The sequence below is a fragment of the Wolffia australiana genome, chromosome 3, assembly GCF_029677425.1.
Source record: "Wolffia australiana isolate 7733 chromosome 3, ASM2967742v1".
In the NCBI taxonomy this organism is placed as follows: Eukaryota; Viridiplantae; Streptophyta; class Magnoliopsida; order Alismatales; family Araceae; genus Wolffia; species Wolffia australiana.
This window is the reverse complement of record NC_135837.1, coordinates 19,258,928-19,278,144: the sequence shown is the minus strand read 5'-3', so window position 1 is coordinate 19,278,144 and position 19,217 is coordinate 19,258,928. Positions and strand designations below refer to the sequence as shown.

General features: G+C 36.0%; 2 protein-coding genes across 2 annotated transcripts; one reads left to right on the top strand and one right to left on the bottom strand.

The window, feature by feature from the left end:
• Positions 1 to 4,366: 4,366 nt before the first annotated feature.
• Positions 4,367 to 8,727, top strand: LOC144701245 (ketol-acid reductoisomerase). The gene is made up of 10 exons (XM_078572998.1): positions 4,367 to 4,694; positions 4,780 to 4,872; positions 5,040 to 5,105; positions 5,228 to 5,368; positions 5,469 to 5,696; positions 6,144 to 6,261; positions 6,339 to 6,478; positions 7,269 to 7,436; positions 7,507 to 7,662; positions 8,223 to 8,727. The coding sequence occupies exons 1-10, from the start codon at positions 4,398 to 4,400 to the stop codon at positions 8,577 to 8,579; spliced, it is 1,764 nt and encodes a 587-aa protein (XP_078429124.1). The 5' UTR covers positions 4,367 to 4,397; the 3' UTR covers positions 8,580 to 8,727.
• Positions 8,728 to 15,861: 7,134 nt separating this feature from the next.
• Positions 15,862 to 19,163, bottom strand: TAP38 (thylakoid-associated phosphatase 38). Its single transcript, XM_078572997.1, has 11 exons — positions 18,802 to 19,163; positions 18,304 to 18,432; positions 18,093 to 18,195; positions 17,873 to 17,983; positions 17,591 to 17,670; positions 17,435 to 17,488; positions 16,911 to 17,027; positions 16,736 to 16,790; positions 16,636 to 16,668; positions 16,192 to 16,238; positions 15,862 to 16,096 (listed from the first exon to the last, which is right to left on the bottom strand). Exons 1-11 carry the CDS (start codon positions 19,125 to 19,127, stop codon positions 15,976 to 15,978), a joined length of 1,176 nt encoding a protein of 391 aa, XP_078429123.1. The 5' UTR covers positions 19,128 to 19,163; the 3' UTR covers positions 15,862 to 15,975.
• Positions 19,164 to 19,217: the final 54 nt, after the last annotated feature.

Below are 19,217 nucleotides of genomic sequence, written 5' to 3'. Positions count from 1 at the left end.
AATTATATTAATAATTCGAATGGGCCAAATGATATTGATTAATTATGTGCCTTTCCTATAAAATTTTGGAATCAAAATCTCTGCATAACTCTAATAGATCGATTAGTAATGTATCATTCTTCATCTAATTATGATTCAATTTGTTATCTAGTACCATCCAAGTTTTGTATGAACATTGCAGATATTACAAGTTTAGTGATAGATCGAATATGGTCAGAAGGAGAATAGTATATATGTAAGCATGTGCTATTGTGGTTTGAATGTGCATGATGTAACATTTGCCTTACCAAAAAATATATGCTACACAAAAGCATCATAAAGATGAAAATTCTTCAAAGAATACTCGATGCGTAATTTCCACAACATCAGTAAAAATTGAAAATTTTCAATACAATAACATGTATTTATAGGAAAGTAATAACATCGTTTGTTGATGAATAGAGAAAAGTAGGATGAAAATGAATATGCAAATTTTTGTATCGGTGCATATGACAGAACATGAAGAAATTTATTAACTTTATGTTTCTCTGGTCAAATAATAATACTAATTTTCCTTATAATTCAAATAAAGAGTATCCATCTTATTTGAGCGTAAAAAATATATTTTAGACCTCAAATTTTATGGGAGACAACTATAAATTTAGAGGATTAGTAATATCAAATATCGAATTATGTACTGTGTCCATAGATTATTGTTTTCTTAAAGTAGTGAGTTATACAAAGAAAATAACTAATGAATCAATTTCCTTAGAGTGATTTTATCACTAACCATGGCTAATAGGACTAAAATATAAATAATGGTTTGATCTAAAAAATTTAATGGAAGCCCTCAAATAGTAGAAAATGATTTGACTCATGGGTTAGATAAAAAATTAGTCATAAATTCATACTTATGTAAGGGATAGAAGAGAATATTTTTAAGTAATATATATGTCAATATTTGACTGACCATTAAAAAAGGAATTAAATAATAAACTTTTAAAATCAAATTTTATATTGATAAATTTTCATTTCTCCTTGTGAATGGAAAAGTTAACTAAATAATGTTTGAGTATGATGAAAATTAACTAAAATTTGGATGGGAATTCAGGATATATTGCCAATAGACCGTAGACTGCATCCAGGTGTATTAGAGTATGGTAAAATATATTGAAAAAATTACTCAATCATATCAAGCCACTCTAATTTGCTAAAATGTCATCATCGCTGATCATAAGGGAGAAAAGGTAACCAACACATAGAGCTATAACCATTTAATGTTTAAAGCTTTTTTTGTGAAATGAACAGTGAGACTATCGCATGCCAATCAAATTTTGTTGTGTGCCTCTCAAAAATATGAAATATGAAAAATGAAAATAAAATATTAAAATTTCAATTCCTTCTATATGACTTAATGTTTCTGCAAGACAAGCTGTATTTTCTCAAAAAAGATAGTGATTACTGTGTGCTTGAATTTCACTGTGTAGTGGAAAAAGTATATACAATATGAATGGATTCATTAATGTAATGATATTTTGTTTAGAGTGTAGAAATATATCAGACAATAAAGAACCCTCTTCTCCGCCATAGAAGGTTTGTACCATGCGCTTTATTATCATTACAAGCAAATAATATTTTCCAATATATGAAAACTATACTATAAGCTATAATGGATCAAATAAATAATTTACAAATAATTATTATTATATTCATTGCCAATATTCAATTTTCATCCTGTTAGTCACAAAAAATATTGTAAAGATTTCTTTGAATAGAAATGTTTATACTTACAAGGTTCAATCAGACCTCTAAAACCATTTTGGAACTATGTTTATGTAAGAATTTTCAATATCCTAATCCTTGTGGATTTGAACCTTGCTCATTCTATATTTAGTAAGGAAAATCTATAAAAAATACTGCTTAAATCAGTGTTCTCAATGGCATAGACAACCTTAAATGGGGGTTTTTCGCATTACTCCATGAAAAATTTCGCATCTTCCCTGTTTTAGAAGAAGTCTAAAATAAGCATACTGACATTGAGCTTAGTAGCTCACTGTATATCTCTCGTTGTGATTAAGTTAACATTTTTAAATTAATTATTTTTTATTATGTTTATATATATGTTTGTGTGTGTGTTTGTGTATCTTGAAATATTTTTTAACTCAAAAAAGTATCAGATTAATAAACAAAGGAAGCATCTGAGACAAAGGGCAAGAGGAAGGTGATCAAAACATTGAATTGATTTTTATAACATAATTCAACACAAGTTCATCAGGATTTTTAAGCTTAAAGACCTACAATTGGATAAGAGGGAAATATTTGGAGATATCATACATAAATGCACTAAAGTAAGAATGTTATTTGTATGGCTTGTATTTATCATTAAGTTGACATTGAGATAAAGTGAATAAGAACCAGCACGTTTTCTGTCTAAACATAAAAATTGATAACTGAATTATTTGAAAAAAAATAAATATTGAGGTATATTGGGATATTTTTTATTTGAGTGAGAGTGCAAGTGAACTTGGAGGGAGATGTAAAAAAATATCATTTACAGAGGGATGGATATTTATTGGTGACATTTTTAGAGCCTCACTTTGAAAGTTATCATTTACAAATGACATAGTATAATTTATTTTTAGACTATATCTTGAGACTCAACTAATAAATTCAACTTAATTGAGAGGATTTATGTATCTAAGTGTTTACCAAGCAAGTCATGACATTACCGATGAAACCTTGAGTTTTGACTATAAACATTTAAACCACAATGGTTCAAGCCAAGATTCGTCAAATAGTCATATGATTCCCAGTGAATTTTTCATAGTATGATTAATAAAACAGTCACTGCTAACATCCCAATGGTTTGTAAACCAAAAAAATCCAATTCAAGTCGAAACATGAAGTTAGTCAGGTACCATATAAAGTTTATATAAAACTGAATTTTAGAATAATTCAGAACTCCATCAATCAAGTTAACTCTCACTATCAAAAGGACAATGATTCATTAGAAAAATTGTCATCCATCTCCAATAATTAAGTTTATTATTTAAACAATATAGTGTTGTTTTATTTTAAGATCTGTGACAACAATTTTTTTATTTTTTGTTAAATAAATCATATGAATTATATCGATAAACATCGTCAAAGAAACAATATGTGTAACTATTTGTTCGGTATTTAATATATAAAATAATCCTATATGTTTTTCCTATTTATTATCAACAACTGGCTTACCTAATCTATATAATTTTACCAAATAAATGCATGTGATAATATATTTCTATTTTTGTGAAGAGTACGAAGCGAACACCTGCATCCATTGACTATATTCATCTTGTAGGTGGTGAAATACTCAACACTTATTTTAAGACGGAGTCCTTCAAAGAGGTCACATAGGATAGTGGCTGGCAGTGAGATATAGAAATTCATTCTCCATAAGTGGTAGTGATAAGCTACACGATTTCATTTTAAATTCGAGGCAATTGGAAACTTCATTAGTTTGCGCACAATAATAAGGGTCAGGGAGGTCAAATTTTCTTGTCTATGAAAACATATAATAGGATCACCAGGATCTTGGTCTTAGGACTACATGACAAATTGAAGTTCAAAAAATCATCTATGGAAAAAGTGACGAATTGAATTCAAATATTTTAAAATATATACAAATGATTAAAAAAATCTTCTTATTACTATCATTTTCAAATAAAACACTTAGATTTAATTATCAATGTAAGTCCGCGCGGTATTGAACGTTGACATTAAGGTAAATATTGAATGTTGTTATAACATTTTCACAGTTTGGTGATTTATTTGGATGATCATTAGACATTAGTGAATGGATGAATGGAATTCGTGACATTAATGAAAATGTCTAAGTTCCTCATGATATCTCTTCCTGAAGACATCCTAAAATTTTCCTAGTTTTACGTAAATGGAATCTCCACACTTTGAAATGCTATTGTTTTTTTTTTTTGAAATTTAAATACCGAATGATTAGTTTAGTCCCCCAGAATCAATGATTATGTATAAAAATATCCATTGCTAATACAAAATGATCAAACTCTTTAGATGGTTTGACAAGCTCCAAACAAATTAATAAAATACATTTTTTGGAATGCGGAAGCCATGAATCATGATTAGATAAACCCCCATCTCCAAGCCATCTTCAACAGGCTTCTAGATCAAAGTGGCAAACTATATTAACAGAAGAAACCCTGTCTGAAACGGTATGTCTTACTAAAATATTTTAATTTGACCCAAGTTTTTAGAAAAATTAAACGACCCCAAGGTTATTCCGGAATTTCCGGGCTTTAAAAAATAAAGAAATTATGAAAGATATTTACAGGTTTTGAGCGTATAAATAGACTCGTTGTTATCCCTTCACTCTTCCTCTGATCTCTTCTAGCTCAGCAGACATGGCGACGGCGGCGATTTCTTCGATCTCGTCCTCTCTCGTGGCCGCATCTCGGCCGTCGAAGGCCTTCAAAGCCGCTCCAGGAACCCATCCAGCCGTCGGTTTCATCGCTTCATCGTCCAAGTCGTTGAGCCTTCTCGCCTCTCGCGTCTCCTTCAATGCCATCTCTTCTGGTGGGAAGAACGGTTCTTGCCTTGGCGCTCGCATGGTCTCTGCGCCCTCCATAGAAAAGCCTTCGCTTGACTTTGAAACTTCGGTTTTCAAGAAGGAGAAGATCACCCTCTCGGGACATGACGAGGTGAGTTTTGTCTGAGTGGTTTCTAATTTGTTTTTCTGCGAGATTCTTTGGCCAGATTCTGAAAGTTGTCTTTTTTTTGTTCTAGTTCATCGTAAGAGGCGGGCGGGATCTGTTTCCCCTGCTGCCCGAGGCGTTTAAGGGCATCAAACAAATCGGGGTCATCGGATGGGGATCGCAGGTATTTTTCTTTGATCTCTCTTCGTTTTTATCTTTGAAATGAACGATGTAAATGCAGATTTAGTGCTTTTAATGGCCAAAAGTTTTTTAAAAAGTTATAAAATCTCACGGTCTCGTTCACTTTTTATGATTTTCGTTATGATCGTCGTTCTAAAAATGTAAATTTAGGGTCCTGCCCAAGCGCAAAACCTGAGGGATTCGCTGGCGGAGGTGAATTCTGATATCGTGGTCAAGGTTTGTACCCTTTAATTTCTTCGTTTTCGGGATCATTCCTCTCAGTTATTACTTTTCGAAAATTTCGTCTACAAACTTTACATTAGTTTTACATTTCGATGTGTTTCTTATGTAAATTGAAGATTGGATTGAGGAAAGGTTCGAAATCCTTCTTGGAAGCGCGTTCTGTGGGATTCATCGAAGAGAATGGAACCCTTGGTGACATTTGGGAGACTGTTGCTGGAAGTGACCTCCTGTTGTTGCTGATTTCCGATGCCGCACAGGTTTCTGGATTAGATAAAACATAAATTTTGAAAAAATAATGGGTTCGTGCGATTTCTTTCTGATGTGAGAGTATTTTTTTTTGAATGTTTTGTCATGAAGGCGGACAACTACGAGAAAATCTTATCTTACATGAAGCCAAACAGCATCCTGGGGTTGTCCCATGGTTTCCTTCTGGGACACTTGCAATCCCAGGGCCTTGATTTCCCCAAGAACATTAGCGTCATAGCAGTGTGTCCCAAGGGAATGGGTCCATCTGTCAGAAGACTTTACGTTCAGGGAAAAGAAACTAATGGGGCTGGAATCAATGCCAGTTTTGCAGTTCACCAGGTACACATTGCTCTCTAGTAATTTTTGTTAGCTGTTGAATCTTGGGGATGGGGTTTGCACACGATGTTGTCGTTGTCATCATCTCTGTTAGTCTTCCGCGAGGGACTTGTAATAGGGAGGAGAGTCTCATAATCGATGAAAATATATCATCGTATGAACTGCATTTCTCATCTATCTATAACTGTTATCATATTTGGTAGTCTTCCACGAGGGTGGCGATGATGAGGATGAGTCATCATCATCGTACATGCCTGGTCACAAGTGATAATGCTTATGGCGGTTTTGTCATCTTCTTGACATCGCCATCATCTCTGGCAAACCTTACTTGAAGCTTTAGCACCATCAATCCTCAATGAAGTCTTCGATTTGTTCAAACATTCTTAATCTCAATCTCTTTTCCATAGGTATGTAACTTGATCAAACATTCTTAATTCCATTGAAATACAGGATGTTGATGGTAGAGCCACAGATGTGGCTTTGGGATGGTCCGTTGCTCTGGGCTCCCCTTTCACTTTTGCCACCACTTTGGAGCAAGAATACAAGAGTGATATCTTTGGAGAGAGAGGTGAGACACTGATTCCATCTTGGAAATATCTCCTTGACATTTTTTTATTTATCTTGGCTGTTTATTGTTGTGTGAAGGGATTCTCCTTGGAGCCGTGCATGGGATTGTGGAGGCTCTGTTTAGAAGGTACACTGAGAACGGAATGAGTGAAGAGGATGCCTACAAGAACACTGTGGAAGGTGTAACAGGAGTCATCTCAAAAACTATTTCGACCAAGGTATCCATCTTCTCACCACAACTGACGTATTTTGATTTAGAGTCTAGTGTTAAGGTCATTAGGGCTTAGGGTTTAAGGTTTCAGATTCCAGATTATTGGTTTACAGGAACTACGTTTAATTCCTGATTAGGTGCTTTGGGGTCTAGTATTTGGTGTTTAGTCCTTAAGGTTTGGGTTTATGGCAAATGGTTTCCTGAGAACAATTTTTAAATACTGACTAAGTGTGTTAGACTTCAGGGTTCTGTGTCTAGGGTTTTGGGTTTATGGTAAAGGATTTCCTGAGAACAATTTTTAAGTACTGACTAGGTGTTCAGGCTTTAGGGTTCAGTGTCTAGGGTTTTGGGTTTATGGCAAAGGGTTTCCTGAGAACAATTTTTAAGTACTGACTAAGTGTTTTAGGCTTTAGGGTTCAGCGTCTAGCGTTCTGGGTTTATGGTGACGGGTTTCATGAGAACAATTTTGAAGTACTGACTAAGTGTTTTAGGCTTTAGGGTTCAGTGTCTAGGGTTTTGGGTATATGGCAAAGGGTTTCCTGAGAACAATTTTTAAGTACTGACTAAGTTTTTAGGCTTTAGGGTTCAGTGTCTAGGGTTTTGGATATATGGCAAAGGGTTTCCTGAGAACTATTTTTAAGTACAGTCTAAGTGTTTTCGGCTTTATTGCTTTGGGTTTATTGTCTCCTGGGAATAACTGACTAAGTGCGTCAGGGTTTAAGGTTCTTCAGCGTGGTGGGTAAATGGTTTCTTGATAACTATTTTTTTGTTACTGACTAGATGCTTTTGTTATGTAGGGAATGCTTGCTGTCTACAATGCCCTGTCCGAGGACGGGAAGAAAGAGTTCCAGGCTGCGTATAGCGCTTCATACTATCCTTGCATGGACATTCTGTACGAGTGTTACGAGGATGTTGCTTCTGGAAACGAGATCCGCAGCGTCGTTCTTGCTGGCCGGCGCTTCTATGTTAGTCACTTTTCAATATTCATCTGAAATGAAGGATTGGCCGGTTCTTAATTTATATGGTGATGAACAGGAGAAGGAAGGTCTTCCTGCCTTCCCCATGGGCAAGATAGACCAGACTCGGATGTGGAAAGTCGGTGAGAGCGTCCGGGCAGTGCGCCCTGCTGGTGACTTGGGACCTCTCCACCCTTTTACGGCTGGAGTTTATGTGGCATCAATGATGGCACAAGTGAGTCATCCCCCTTTCCTCTCTCCGACTATGTAGTCTCCGACTATTTCACAGCTAGGATTCACCTTCGAGTTGAGGAAATTCTCTTATATTTTTATTTTTAGTTGGCCCCAGAATTTAAGTACTATAAAACCCTCAATTTCATGTCCGAAATATTTACTTGGCATATCTTAACCCTAGGGGTTAGAGAATTATTATTTAAGTAATGTGAACACTCCATCGAAAATATTTTATTTGAACGATTTTATTACTTTTTGGAATGCTTTTCAAAATAAATCTAGTCCGGCTTGCTGAGTACAAATTTAAACTTCAATTTCATATCTTACATAACTACATACCATATCTTGATCCTAGGTCCGAGGATGTCTTATTAAGTAGTATGAGACACCTTCTGAACCAATTTAAAAACGATTTATTGCTGTCTGGAATGCTACTCCACATTTTTGTAGAAAGTTTGTTTCAAAATTTTACTTAAAAGATATGCTACTCAATCTCATATCTTGAATTAGTACTTAACATTTCCGAATCCTAGACCAACTTTGAATCTTTGATCTTGGCAGATCGAGCTATTGAGGAAGAAGGGGCATTCTTACTCAGAGATCATAAACGAGAGTGTGATCGAAGCCGTCGACTCTCTAAACCCATTCATGCATGCCAGAGGTGTAGCCTTCATGGTGGATAACTGTTCTACAACGGCCCGTCTCGGAGGGAGGAAGTGGGGCCCCAGGTTTGACTACATCCTCACGCAGCAGGCATTAGTGGCTGTTGATCAAGGCGCAGCCATTAACCAAGACCTTATTAGCAACTTCCTCTCTGATCCGGTCCATGCTGCCATTGAAGTTTGTGCTCAGCTCAGGCCGTCTGTGGACATTTCAGTGCCTGAAGATGCTGATTTTGTTCGCCCTGAGCTGCGGTGAGAAGGATTATGAGTAAGTTCTTTGTGCTTCGGATTTGCTGCTATTTTGATCTGTGTTTTAATGGAGAGTTGTGGCTAGAAATCTCATGTTTTATGTTTGATGAACTGGTTCAAGACTGGTTATTAATCGGCGTGTTGCAGCAGTGGTATTGGATTGTGTGGGTAAAAATTTGCTGTTCTTGTGTTATAGTTGGATGTAGAATCATCATTGTGAATGATGTAGAGAAACAGAACCAAAATGATGGAGGTTTGGAACTCTAGATCATGTGGTTCTATGTGAACTGAAAGGTTTTATTTGATAAAGTAATAGTTAGGCTCCGTGAAATTAGAGAATCATAATCTGATTATTATTCTTTCAAGGAGGTATGCGACCTAACTCATCAACGACACGCTATGCAAGAGAATGAATAATAACAGATTGTCAATCTTGATGATCGGTCCATGGCTCTATTTCAAGAGGATTACACTGCATTAGAATATGCTAATGAGCAACAGTCAGTATGAAAATAAATTAATTTTTATCTGCCACCTCCAACTAACTCTATGGATGGACAATATGTTCTCTGTGAAAGATTCTATTCATATCTAAAATAGCTTCAGCCAGAATTTGAAATTGCCAGAGCACAATTGTTCAAATTGGAGCATTGAATGAGTTTCGAAGATTTAACTATAAAGAATCCAAAAGAAGAGAGTTATCTTGGTCTGACATCTGACCATTCTACCAAATCTAGCACTCAAAATTCTATGTGCCTCATTGAACCACCTCAGAGTTCCAATGAGACAAGCTGACCTACTCCAAAGCCACTCTATCACCTACTGCTGAAACAAAGTACACATCTATCAAAAGGACATGGGAGGATGACAAAGATAGTTGATGGAGTAGCTACAGTCGCCCACATCAACATAAGAAAGACGCATATGAAACTATGGAAGACCTACTCGGGCCGATTAACTTATTAGTAACACTATGTTTCTAACTTCAAACTGAAAGTGAGCAACATCCTCAACAAGAAAATGAGCTGGCTTGATTGCACTCAGAAATGCATCTCCTTTGGAACCAGCTCAAGGCCACAGAGTTTGTCATATTTCACACACTCCGGTAACCCTTCCTGTTTCTCAATTATTTCCTCCAATTCAGCATTGCAGATTCTGGCGAAACTGATCAGATGAGTCTTTTGAAATAACCATTCAAACATTATGAAATTTATCATAGCAAAAAAGAGTTCAAACTGATGATGGTACTCTCCTTACCATTTCTGGTGTTGATAGTATGGGGATTGAACCCCTCAACGTTCTTACGCATATCTTAGATGTTCCTCACTTCTGGCAGTCTTATCTCTGTTGATAAATTTTCACAATTCTCATCATATAAGCCAAGCTTTTATGGGGTGAATACATTTATTTATGCTAAGGTAGCAGGATGGAAGCATTGGGCTAGCTGGGATACATGATGGCTTGTTCTACTTGTGATCTCCCCAACCTGGCATGACTTGCATGATGTAAACATATGAGTAGGCTCCAACATCCATGGCATAATTGGCTAAGAAATATCAACTCCGGCTTCTTCAGCAGCAGCTTGGCCATTCGTCTTTTCATTTCTTACAGTTATATTTTCATGATGTTTTCTAGGGCTAATGTGTGGATATTTTTGTAAGCTCATTCTATCATTTGGCAAAAATAAATGTACCACCTATACATTATTGAATTCTAAGTCTTCTAGTATTTTTGAACTCCTCCACTTTGACATGTGGGGACTGTTAACATGCATCTTGTGCATTCATTTGTATCATCCTTCACTATATTTAATGCCTAATTCTCATGATTATGATGTATGCTATCATTAGTGTTTCATATTTTCACCATTATCATGCCATTCCACTTAGTCATAAAGATTATGTTAATTGAATGTTAATGATATTTTTTATTCATGTTTGCCCTTTCTCGAGGTCAAACCATTTGGAATGAACCACATTTATTGAGTTTAGTTCTTTCAGGACTTAAGTGGATGAACAAGGAAGCAAGAGATGGAGGGGAAGATTAAAAGAATCAAAATCGTCCTAGTTTTACTTTACAAGTCAAACTAATGATTCTAGTAAGCTAATCATTTTTTATCTAATTATTTATTTCAGGTAGCATGGGAAACAAATGGAGAAAAAATCATTTAAAATGCTTTAAAAAATAAAAGATATGAATTTTCTAAGTTAGATTATTTATTTTAGACCTTCAATGATTGTTTAAAGGCCTAAAATGCAAAAACAGATATAGGCATGGGCTTAAAGCAACAACTGACGTGGATGCCCCGAGTCAACACAACTACAAGAGCCCAACACACTGCCTACATGGCATAATGTAGCCCACACAAGCCTAAGTGGATTATATTCATACTAACATTCAGTACTAGACTTTTATACTCTTCTATAAATTTAAATATGTCTATTTGGGCTTATTACTCTTAAGTTCTATGTAGGTACACATGGAAGAGCATGAGTCATTGGATGATGATCTAAAAATCAAGATTTCGAACCAAATTTGTGTTGAAAAAATTTGTGGCTGGCAAGCCAATCAGACATTTCATATCTCATTCCATGTTCATTTATATAAGATATTCGTTATAGTGCACATGTGATGCGTATAATGAAGTCCATGAATACATGATCAGACTTTTCTTGAATTATGATGAAGTCTTATTACTGAGATCACTAGTCTTTAAGCACATTTTCTAAATATTTGTATTCGAAGGATAATCAAGAAGGACATCAAATTATCTAAATAGAATAACACTATCTAGCCTCAATCAAATGATGAGTATGGCTGGTCTCGTGACCATTAGTGTACAGACGCTAATGATAGATGGTGGGTGCTCTTTAGTGGAAAGAGTTTATTGAATTGATCAGTACAAATCCATGAATACTAAACTATTAATTAGGTTGATTTGCGTCACGATTGTGTAAGAGGTCCTTAGACCTGAGACACCAAAGTCATCTTGTGGATGGACCATTGTACTTTGACTATGATCTATGAGTCTCTATTCATGGGATACTAAATGGTCTTAGCTTGGGTGCATCAAGAAGTTCAAGAAGACGACTGAGTGGTAAAGATTGGATCATCCACCCTCAGTATAAGAGGAGACAGCTCAAGGAAGACCATGCGATAAAGTCCTTGGCCAAGACAATGGAATGTCGGAGAAGGGCTCTAATGATTTCTGAATGCATCAATACTAACTCGGATGACCAATTAGGATGTGATAGTTGACCATAACCCGAGTCGTCCTAGGAGCATTAAGTGGATGAAGGACTATACATACACGGTAACCAAAGATCAAGTGGATGAGTCAACACACACTCCTTTGTGTCTTCTAGAACATGAGGTGTAGCTTGGGCACCCATGGGTTGGAGACTCATATAGATTAATTAATATCAATCTGATATTAATTAATCTATATGATGATATAGTTAATTAATTTATAAGGCCCACAAAGGTTCTTGGGTTGCTGGAGTTGTGAGTAAGACCAATACATGGGCCTTCAGGGTCACATGCAAATGGTGTTTTTGGCATCGGAGATATACTTATGTTTTGGAGGTTTTATGAAAAATACCTAATTAGAATAAATAGGGGAAGCCCTTGAACAAAATTCACCCAGGCCACAATTGTTAAGAGGCTTTCCCTTCTTCTCCCTTCTCCCCATGGCTCCTCTCCATTCTCGATGCGATCGGGATAACATAACAATGGTGATGGAGGTTGAACGAAGCTCACCAAGGTGGAGGAGGAGATTCAATGTGCCGTAGATTGCATGAATTTGTTTAGAGGTAGTAAACATGAGCATCTTTACTCATATCGCTCGAGGATTCAAGAAATTATGATATGGTCTGTGCACATGTGCTTTGTTTTAAGGATTTTTTGATGTCTTTACGATTCATTTAAGGCTTCCATTGTGGATCATTTTGAGTTCTTCATCCAGATCTAGGCCAATTGAACCCAACATTATGGATCCCACGATGTGCAGGACATTGTGTTTCCTAGGGCGGTCGAGATCATCTCAACCGTGGCATTATCTCAAAAGGAGCATTTCCTAGGACAAGCAGAATGTGGCATCATCTCAGCCATCCAAGATTTTTAAAATAATGGACGGTTGAGATTTCTCACGTTAATATGACTCTAATTCAGTTTTTTTCTCTTCACAAGAAAGATACATTAGAAAACCACAATCGATCAATTGCGCAATCATGTTTCTTCATCAAGAATATAATGATTTTCATTTTTGACTCTGTAACGCTTGTCTTGGTCAAAAAATCTTGTCAATCCATCAACAAAAGAGGGATAATAGTTATACCCGGATACTCCAAAGCAAAAAAGAAGGTGTTAACAAGCTTTAGAATTGATTTAAGGACTAATTTTTTAGGGGTTACGGGTTGGAATTATGTACTATTTGTAATTTTGGTTTAGAATGAGCTAAAAATTACAACTAGATTTTAAGAAATAACGATTTGTTTTTTTTCAATACTCACCGTTTTTCCTCAACTTCTCGTCAATTTTTTTGCTATGACATAGGTTACATTTATTATCCTTTGTTACTCATACTTATAATGGCAATTTATGCGTATCATATTCCTCTTTCCATTTATCGTATTCCTCTTTATGCGTATCGTATTCCATAGGTTACATTTATCGTATTCCTCTTTCCATTGATATATATATAATATAAATTATCTTGAGATTTGGCTACCCAAATATTTGTTTGACTACCAAGGCTCATGCAAATAATGATTTTTGGGCCTTAAATTTGGAGATCCATATCTTGGTCTTCGAATCTCCAAATTGCATTATTTTCATATATTTGGAATTATATGTCATCATATTTCTATCTTCTACTCATTCATCAAATTCTGACATCAATTGTTTCTCAAATTTGTGGACTTTGACTGTATATTAGTAATCTGGTAGTTCTCAAAGTTTTGACTTTGAAAATTGATATTAATTTAATCTCATATAAAAATTACTTAATTTGTATGATAATTATCCTTTATCTCTCTAGTCTCTGAGAATATAGTTTTGTAAAATGATATCACCGTTTTGACTTTTGGATTCACCTAAAGTCAATGGGTTGGTGAAAATCAATGCTTTGAATTTTCCATTGATTTTATTCTTATTAAATTTAAAAAAATTACATTAAAATATTATTAATAAGTCTTACATTATCCTATCTCTGAAAATAAAAAAATCGTAAACATTAAAATTAATGATCATTAATTTTAAATCAGATTTTGATTTTTTGACCTAGTTTCACTATAATACTTCTTGAATTTCATTAGATAAATATTATCTTAGATCTTACCTCTTTTTTCATCCATTTTAACCTTGTTCAATTCAGTCAACAGTTCTAACAATAACCAACCCTACTTCTCCATGGATATGACCATTATTCATCATCATACTCATCTTTACACATTTTAGTGAGTTCAGAATTATATTTTTTTGATTGAAGAATAGTGCGTCAACATGTCTGTGTGATTTTTTCTCATCATTGCTAATTCCATTAAATACTGAACACATTTTTTTATTTTTCCTAATTCTTACAGATGATGTCATTCATTTTACGTGTATTCACCTAATAAATCATAAATAAAAGGTTCTGATAATTATTAGAGGATTTGTTGGTATGATCAACTGCCAGTATGGTACACTGATTATACATTTTTTTCACTAGTATTGATAGCAATGCCTCAAGTATGACCTTATAGTTTTGTGTAAGGCATTATGCATCATAGGTATGATTAACTCCCTTAGCTACGTCCTATGCATTGAGGTTGCCCATTCCTCTAGCAGTATTATGATGTCCCTACAAGTATTTATAAATTATAATTGATGAAACATGTGATCTTTAATGTAATCTAGTGTTCACCCCAATGGAAATTCAACCTTGAACTTAAATATGATAATAATGAGCTTAAAAACCATTACATGGGAGTTGAAGACAACTGCATGGCCACAAGCCAAGAGCACGCTTGAGCTCTCATTCACCAAAGGTCAAAACATCTATTGAAGACCTAAACTTCTATTGAGTTCATGATGCTAGAAGATCAACTTATTGACCACATGCAATCCCTCAATAGCTTTGTGGCATATTACTACATTTTCTTTTTGCATATTGATTTTTCCTACCGCTGAATTTTGTGTGATAGTTAAAAATTATTTCACTTTGAAAAAATGTTCCATAATGTTTTTTCCTTTTTTTCCATAAATGTCTACCAAAACTTAACACCTTGGGTTTATTTTCCGGTTAAATTTGTCAGGAAGATTTTGAAGAGCTTATAGAGAGGTAGTGATTGGCACATTCCACTGAAAATGAGGCATACCGACGACCTTGACTTTGACATACATATGACAAAATCTCGACCACAATGTCGTATGTTTGCAGAGTCCCTAAACTTCATTGTTCACACTGATTATAGTCATCAATGACTATCTTCGCAGAAAAAGGAAAAGTCACAATTGATGACCTTTCCTTGTTCTGTCAATTCCGACTTGCAAACTCAAGATCCGTCATTCATGACACACAAATCTTTCCTGTCAATCCTGCACAAAAAGCATCACCACCTGGCAGTCAACACTCGCTAGAGAACTCAGCGGAGAATGTTGCCTGTTTCCACTCACCGGAGAACACGTCATCCGATGACGAAAACAGCATCATTGTTGCTCATCCGCAACCCTCCACCATCATCATCAAGGAAGCCATCTACGTTGTTTATCAACATCATACTGCCAATGCCTATAGGGAGCTGGTCTGGCCACCACTCATGGAAGTTTTATGTCTTAGATGAAAACCTTACTACTTGCACCTTACGTATATCCACTGCTCACTTCAAATGTAAATTTTATGACATTACAAGGGAGGAAATAAAAAGAGAATTAATTGAATGAGGGATAAAATGAGTACCAATAAGGAGGAAATTGCTCAATAACTATACATATATTTTCTAAAAAATGATAAAAAGATATCCACGATCGGAAGTTACGATTATCACCTTATTTGCGTTTTAAAATGAAGTTCATTTCATTTCTATCACTTCCAGATTCGACCTTTAATCATATACAAGTCAATAATCCCAATTTTTAGTAACCAACTTATAGATTTACCTAAGCAAATGAAGTTTCACTAAACCATGGTTTCCCTTTAGCAATGACCCTACTTTAATAACCTTTAAATGCGGGCTGCAAATTCTTTGAAAGTCTCCCCATCAATGCGGGTTGAAAGTTTTTCTCCTCGTACTTAATCTGTGCTAAAGTGAGCCTAAAAAACAATGGAATAGAGTTAAACCATTCGACATTAATACATTAATCTGAATCTGGGCACCCACTGCATTCTTATTTAAATACAAATACCCGTAGTGCCAATTGTCTCACAAGACGAGAGATGTCATCCATATTCCCAGGACTACAAAACCCACCGTGGCGAAGGCCTGGCTGACTTCTGACAGGTAATTTGGGCCCTGAACAGGCAGATTCTTCCAGTCCGTTCTCCTGAAAAGATGCATCCCATCAAAAACTCATGAAAATAAATCAAGCTGATATTTATGAATGTTCAAGATGATGATGGAAGAGTATTTGGTTGGTACCCTAAGTCAGCAATGACGATGCTTATGTTGTCCTCTGATCTTCTATCCTGAAAGGATGGGTAGAGAGAGGAGAGAGAGCTTGGGGTTAGTGGCTGTCTTGTCAACGGTCTAGTCAGATGTGATGTAAAGATTTGATCAGACAGTTGGCCCTGATTGAGATTGGATCAATCCAATCTGATCAGATTGACGGGATTGATATTGGAAAGATCTATTGGATCCAATACAAAATCTGATACGCTGCAGACTCCTATTTAAGGTAGGGCCAGAGAACAAACCGGATATGATCCTAATATTATATTGATCAATAGGCTCGAATTGTGATTAAATGCATCCTGTCTGACTGATTTGGAGACCAGATCAAGATGGGATTGATTGGTTGATCCGACAAAAAATATAGTTGATCACCAACACCCAGTTAAAACAGAGATGAGCCAAAGGGATTACCAAAGCTAAACGGGCTAGTGCTTCAGAAGCCATCTGGAAGGAGAAAAGAGGCCCATTAGCAAGTCCATAATGTTCAGGAAAGAGAACTTGATAAACATACCTTCACATCACCATGCTGACGCAGCTGATTGCGGACAAAAGTCACTGCATCATTGCTGAAGGACCCACAAAGATTATGGAGGAATCAGAAAATGTATCTAATCACTTGTACAAATAGATGTACATATTGAGGTATATAAATAAATGAAAATTCGAATAAGTTAAGTCATCAAGACCTCTTCATGTAGTCCCATAGACCATCAGAGGCCAATAAAATGAATTCATCATCAGTTCCAAGGTCCACTTCATACACGTCTGGCACAGCAGTCACCAGATCCCCCTTGAATTGTACCCTAACAGCAAATGATTAGATAATCACATGTCAGCAGCATCGAATAAAAGAGCATGAAATCCAATGGATAGAGAAGATTCATCTTCATCTAGATCTTACTTAAGTCAATGAAGATTCAGATTCATGGTATGGAGCCAATTCATATTCAGATGAGGAAGAAAACATTCTGTAAGTGACTTTCACTACTAACCAGTAATAGCTCATAGAGTTATTTTACTTAAATATTGATAAATAGAATTTTTTAAAAATGCTGTTTTTTGTCATATGAAGAACCAAAAATTGGGTTTTATTCATAGAAAACGACACATTCAAAGGAGAGTAAAGAAAAATTTTCAGCTGACTACCAAACAGGATAGCTTTTGAGTTTTTTCCTACATAATTAGGCAAAGTAAAAATTATAAAGCTTACCGCGATACAAATTTCTGGCTCCATCGTCTTTCAATGACTCCCTTCTCTAGCATTCTAGTGAAAAAGAAAAGAAAAGAAAAACTAAATGTATTAAAATTTGCCTGAAATGATATTTCACACTTTCAATGAGAAAAGAGGAGAGAACTATGGACTAACTCCTCTTTCTTTGTCTTGAATCGTATATCTCCAAAAGCCCGAGATACGGATATGTCCCCACAAATTCGTCCGTCAACAATCTACATTTACAAAAAATATTATACATATCTAACCAAAAGAAAACGAAAATCCCACAAACTAGTTTTTTCTGAGTTCAATATTATCTCGCAAACGCAAAAGTAGAAATAAAAAAATTCGAGTTGTATTGTCGAAGGAACTATAAGATGCCATAAGAACAACTGCTATTATATAATGGAGTAGAAATACAAAAGAGAAACATACCCATCCTCCTGCCGCTCTGATGCGCTTAATCTCTTCAAGAGACATCCTATTGTTTCCGTAAGGTCGATGTGGACAAGTAATCATTTCAGGTTTTCCAGAGCGTGAGACGACCTTAAAATTTTTATTAAACAATTTCTATAATGAACTTGGCCAAAAAAATATGAGAGTATTTTATTGAGAAGATTTCAATTCATGACGACTTGGATGTGAGGAGTTATACCACGCAAGAGTCACCAACGTGTGAAATGAACATCACATCACTTCGAACAAAGATCGCCGTCGCCGTCGATCCTGATTCATCCTCATTCCCCATTGTATCAAGCCTCCAAAGAACAAAAACAAAAAGTGAATCCCCCAGAAATTCCCGCAAAAAATTCACTAGAATTTATTGGGTGTGAATCCATTTCATCACAGAAAAAAATCAAACTCACCGACTAAGAAGCTTTTTATCGACGGATTGGAAAGCCTCACGCAAAGCATCTTTAATGGCATTTAAATTCTTGTCAGCCAGAACCAAACCCCCTCGCAAGGCTTTACTGCACTCCTCATACAACTCTTCCCTAAACCCAGAAACGCAAACATGGTTAAATCAAAGTTCGAAGAACGATCATAATTTGAATTCTCGGCTAGCCCAACGAATAAGGAACAAAACGTACACCAAATAAAAGTTCTTAGAATCAACAAAGTTTGGATTCTTCCTCTGGCAGAAACCAAGGAAACACCAAATCAGCTCACCAGATAAACTCCAGTGAGGAAAAAAGCAGCGATTCTGATCGTTAGAACTAGAAAGAAATTTGAATTCACACCTAAGAATAAATGAATGATCTTCGAATCATCAGAAGCGGAATTCTGGCCAACCCTTTTAGCACAATGCGGAAGAAATACCCCAGCTCGATATACCCAAAAAAAAAAACGTAAAATTACCTCACCTGATGAACTCAACGGAGGAGAATCCAGCGTGCCCGTCAAAAACAGCAGCAAACGTGAAATCTCCCAATCCATCCGATCGAACGACCACGTCATCCTCCATCTCGGAGCGCAAGCCTTGCAATTTGCTAGAACCCCATCGAATTCTAGACACAGAGGACAACTCCGAGGGGGAATCGACAGCAATCGCCGAACACAATCTCTTGTTTTGCTTCCTCGGCTTCCAAATTCGACTACAAACGGAAGACGATTTGCAATCGCAGATGCCACTCTCGCTTCGCCTGCTCCTCAGAGGCGATTGCTGCAGCCTCGAGCTCAGCAGCGCCATCTCTCTCTCTCTCTCTGATCCTTCGATCGCGCTTCCTCGGCCCTTACAAAATTGAAGAACAATTTTCTCAGAAAATTGAAGAAAATCAGG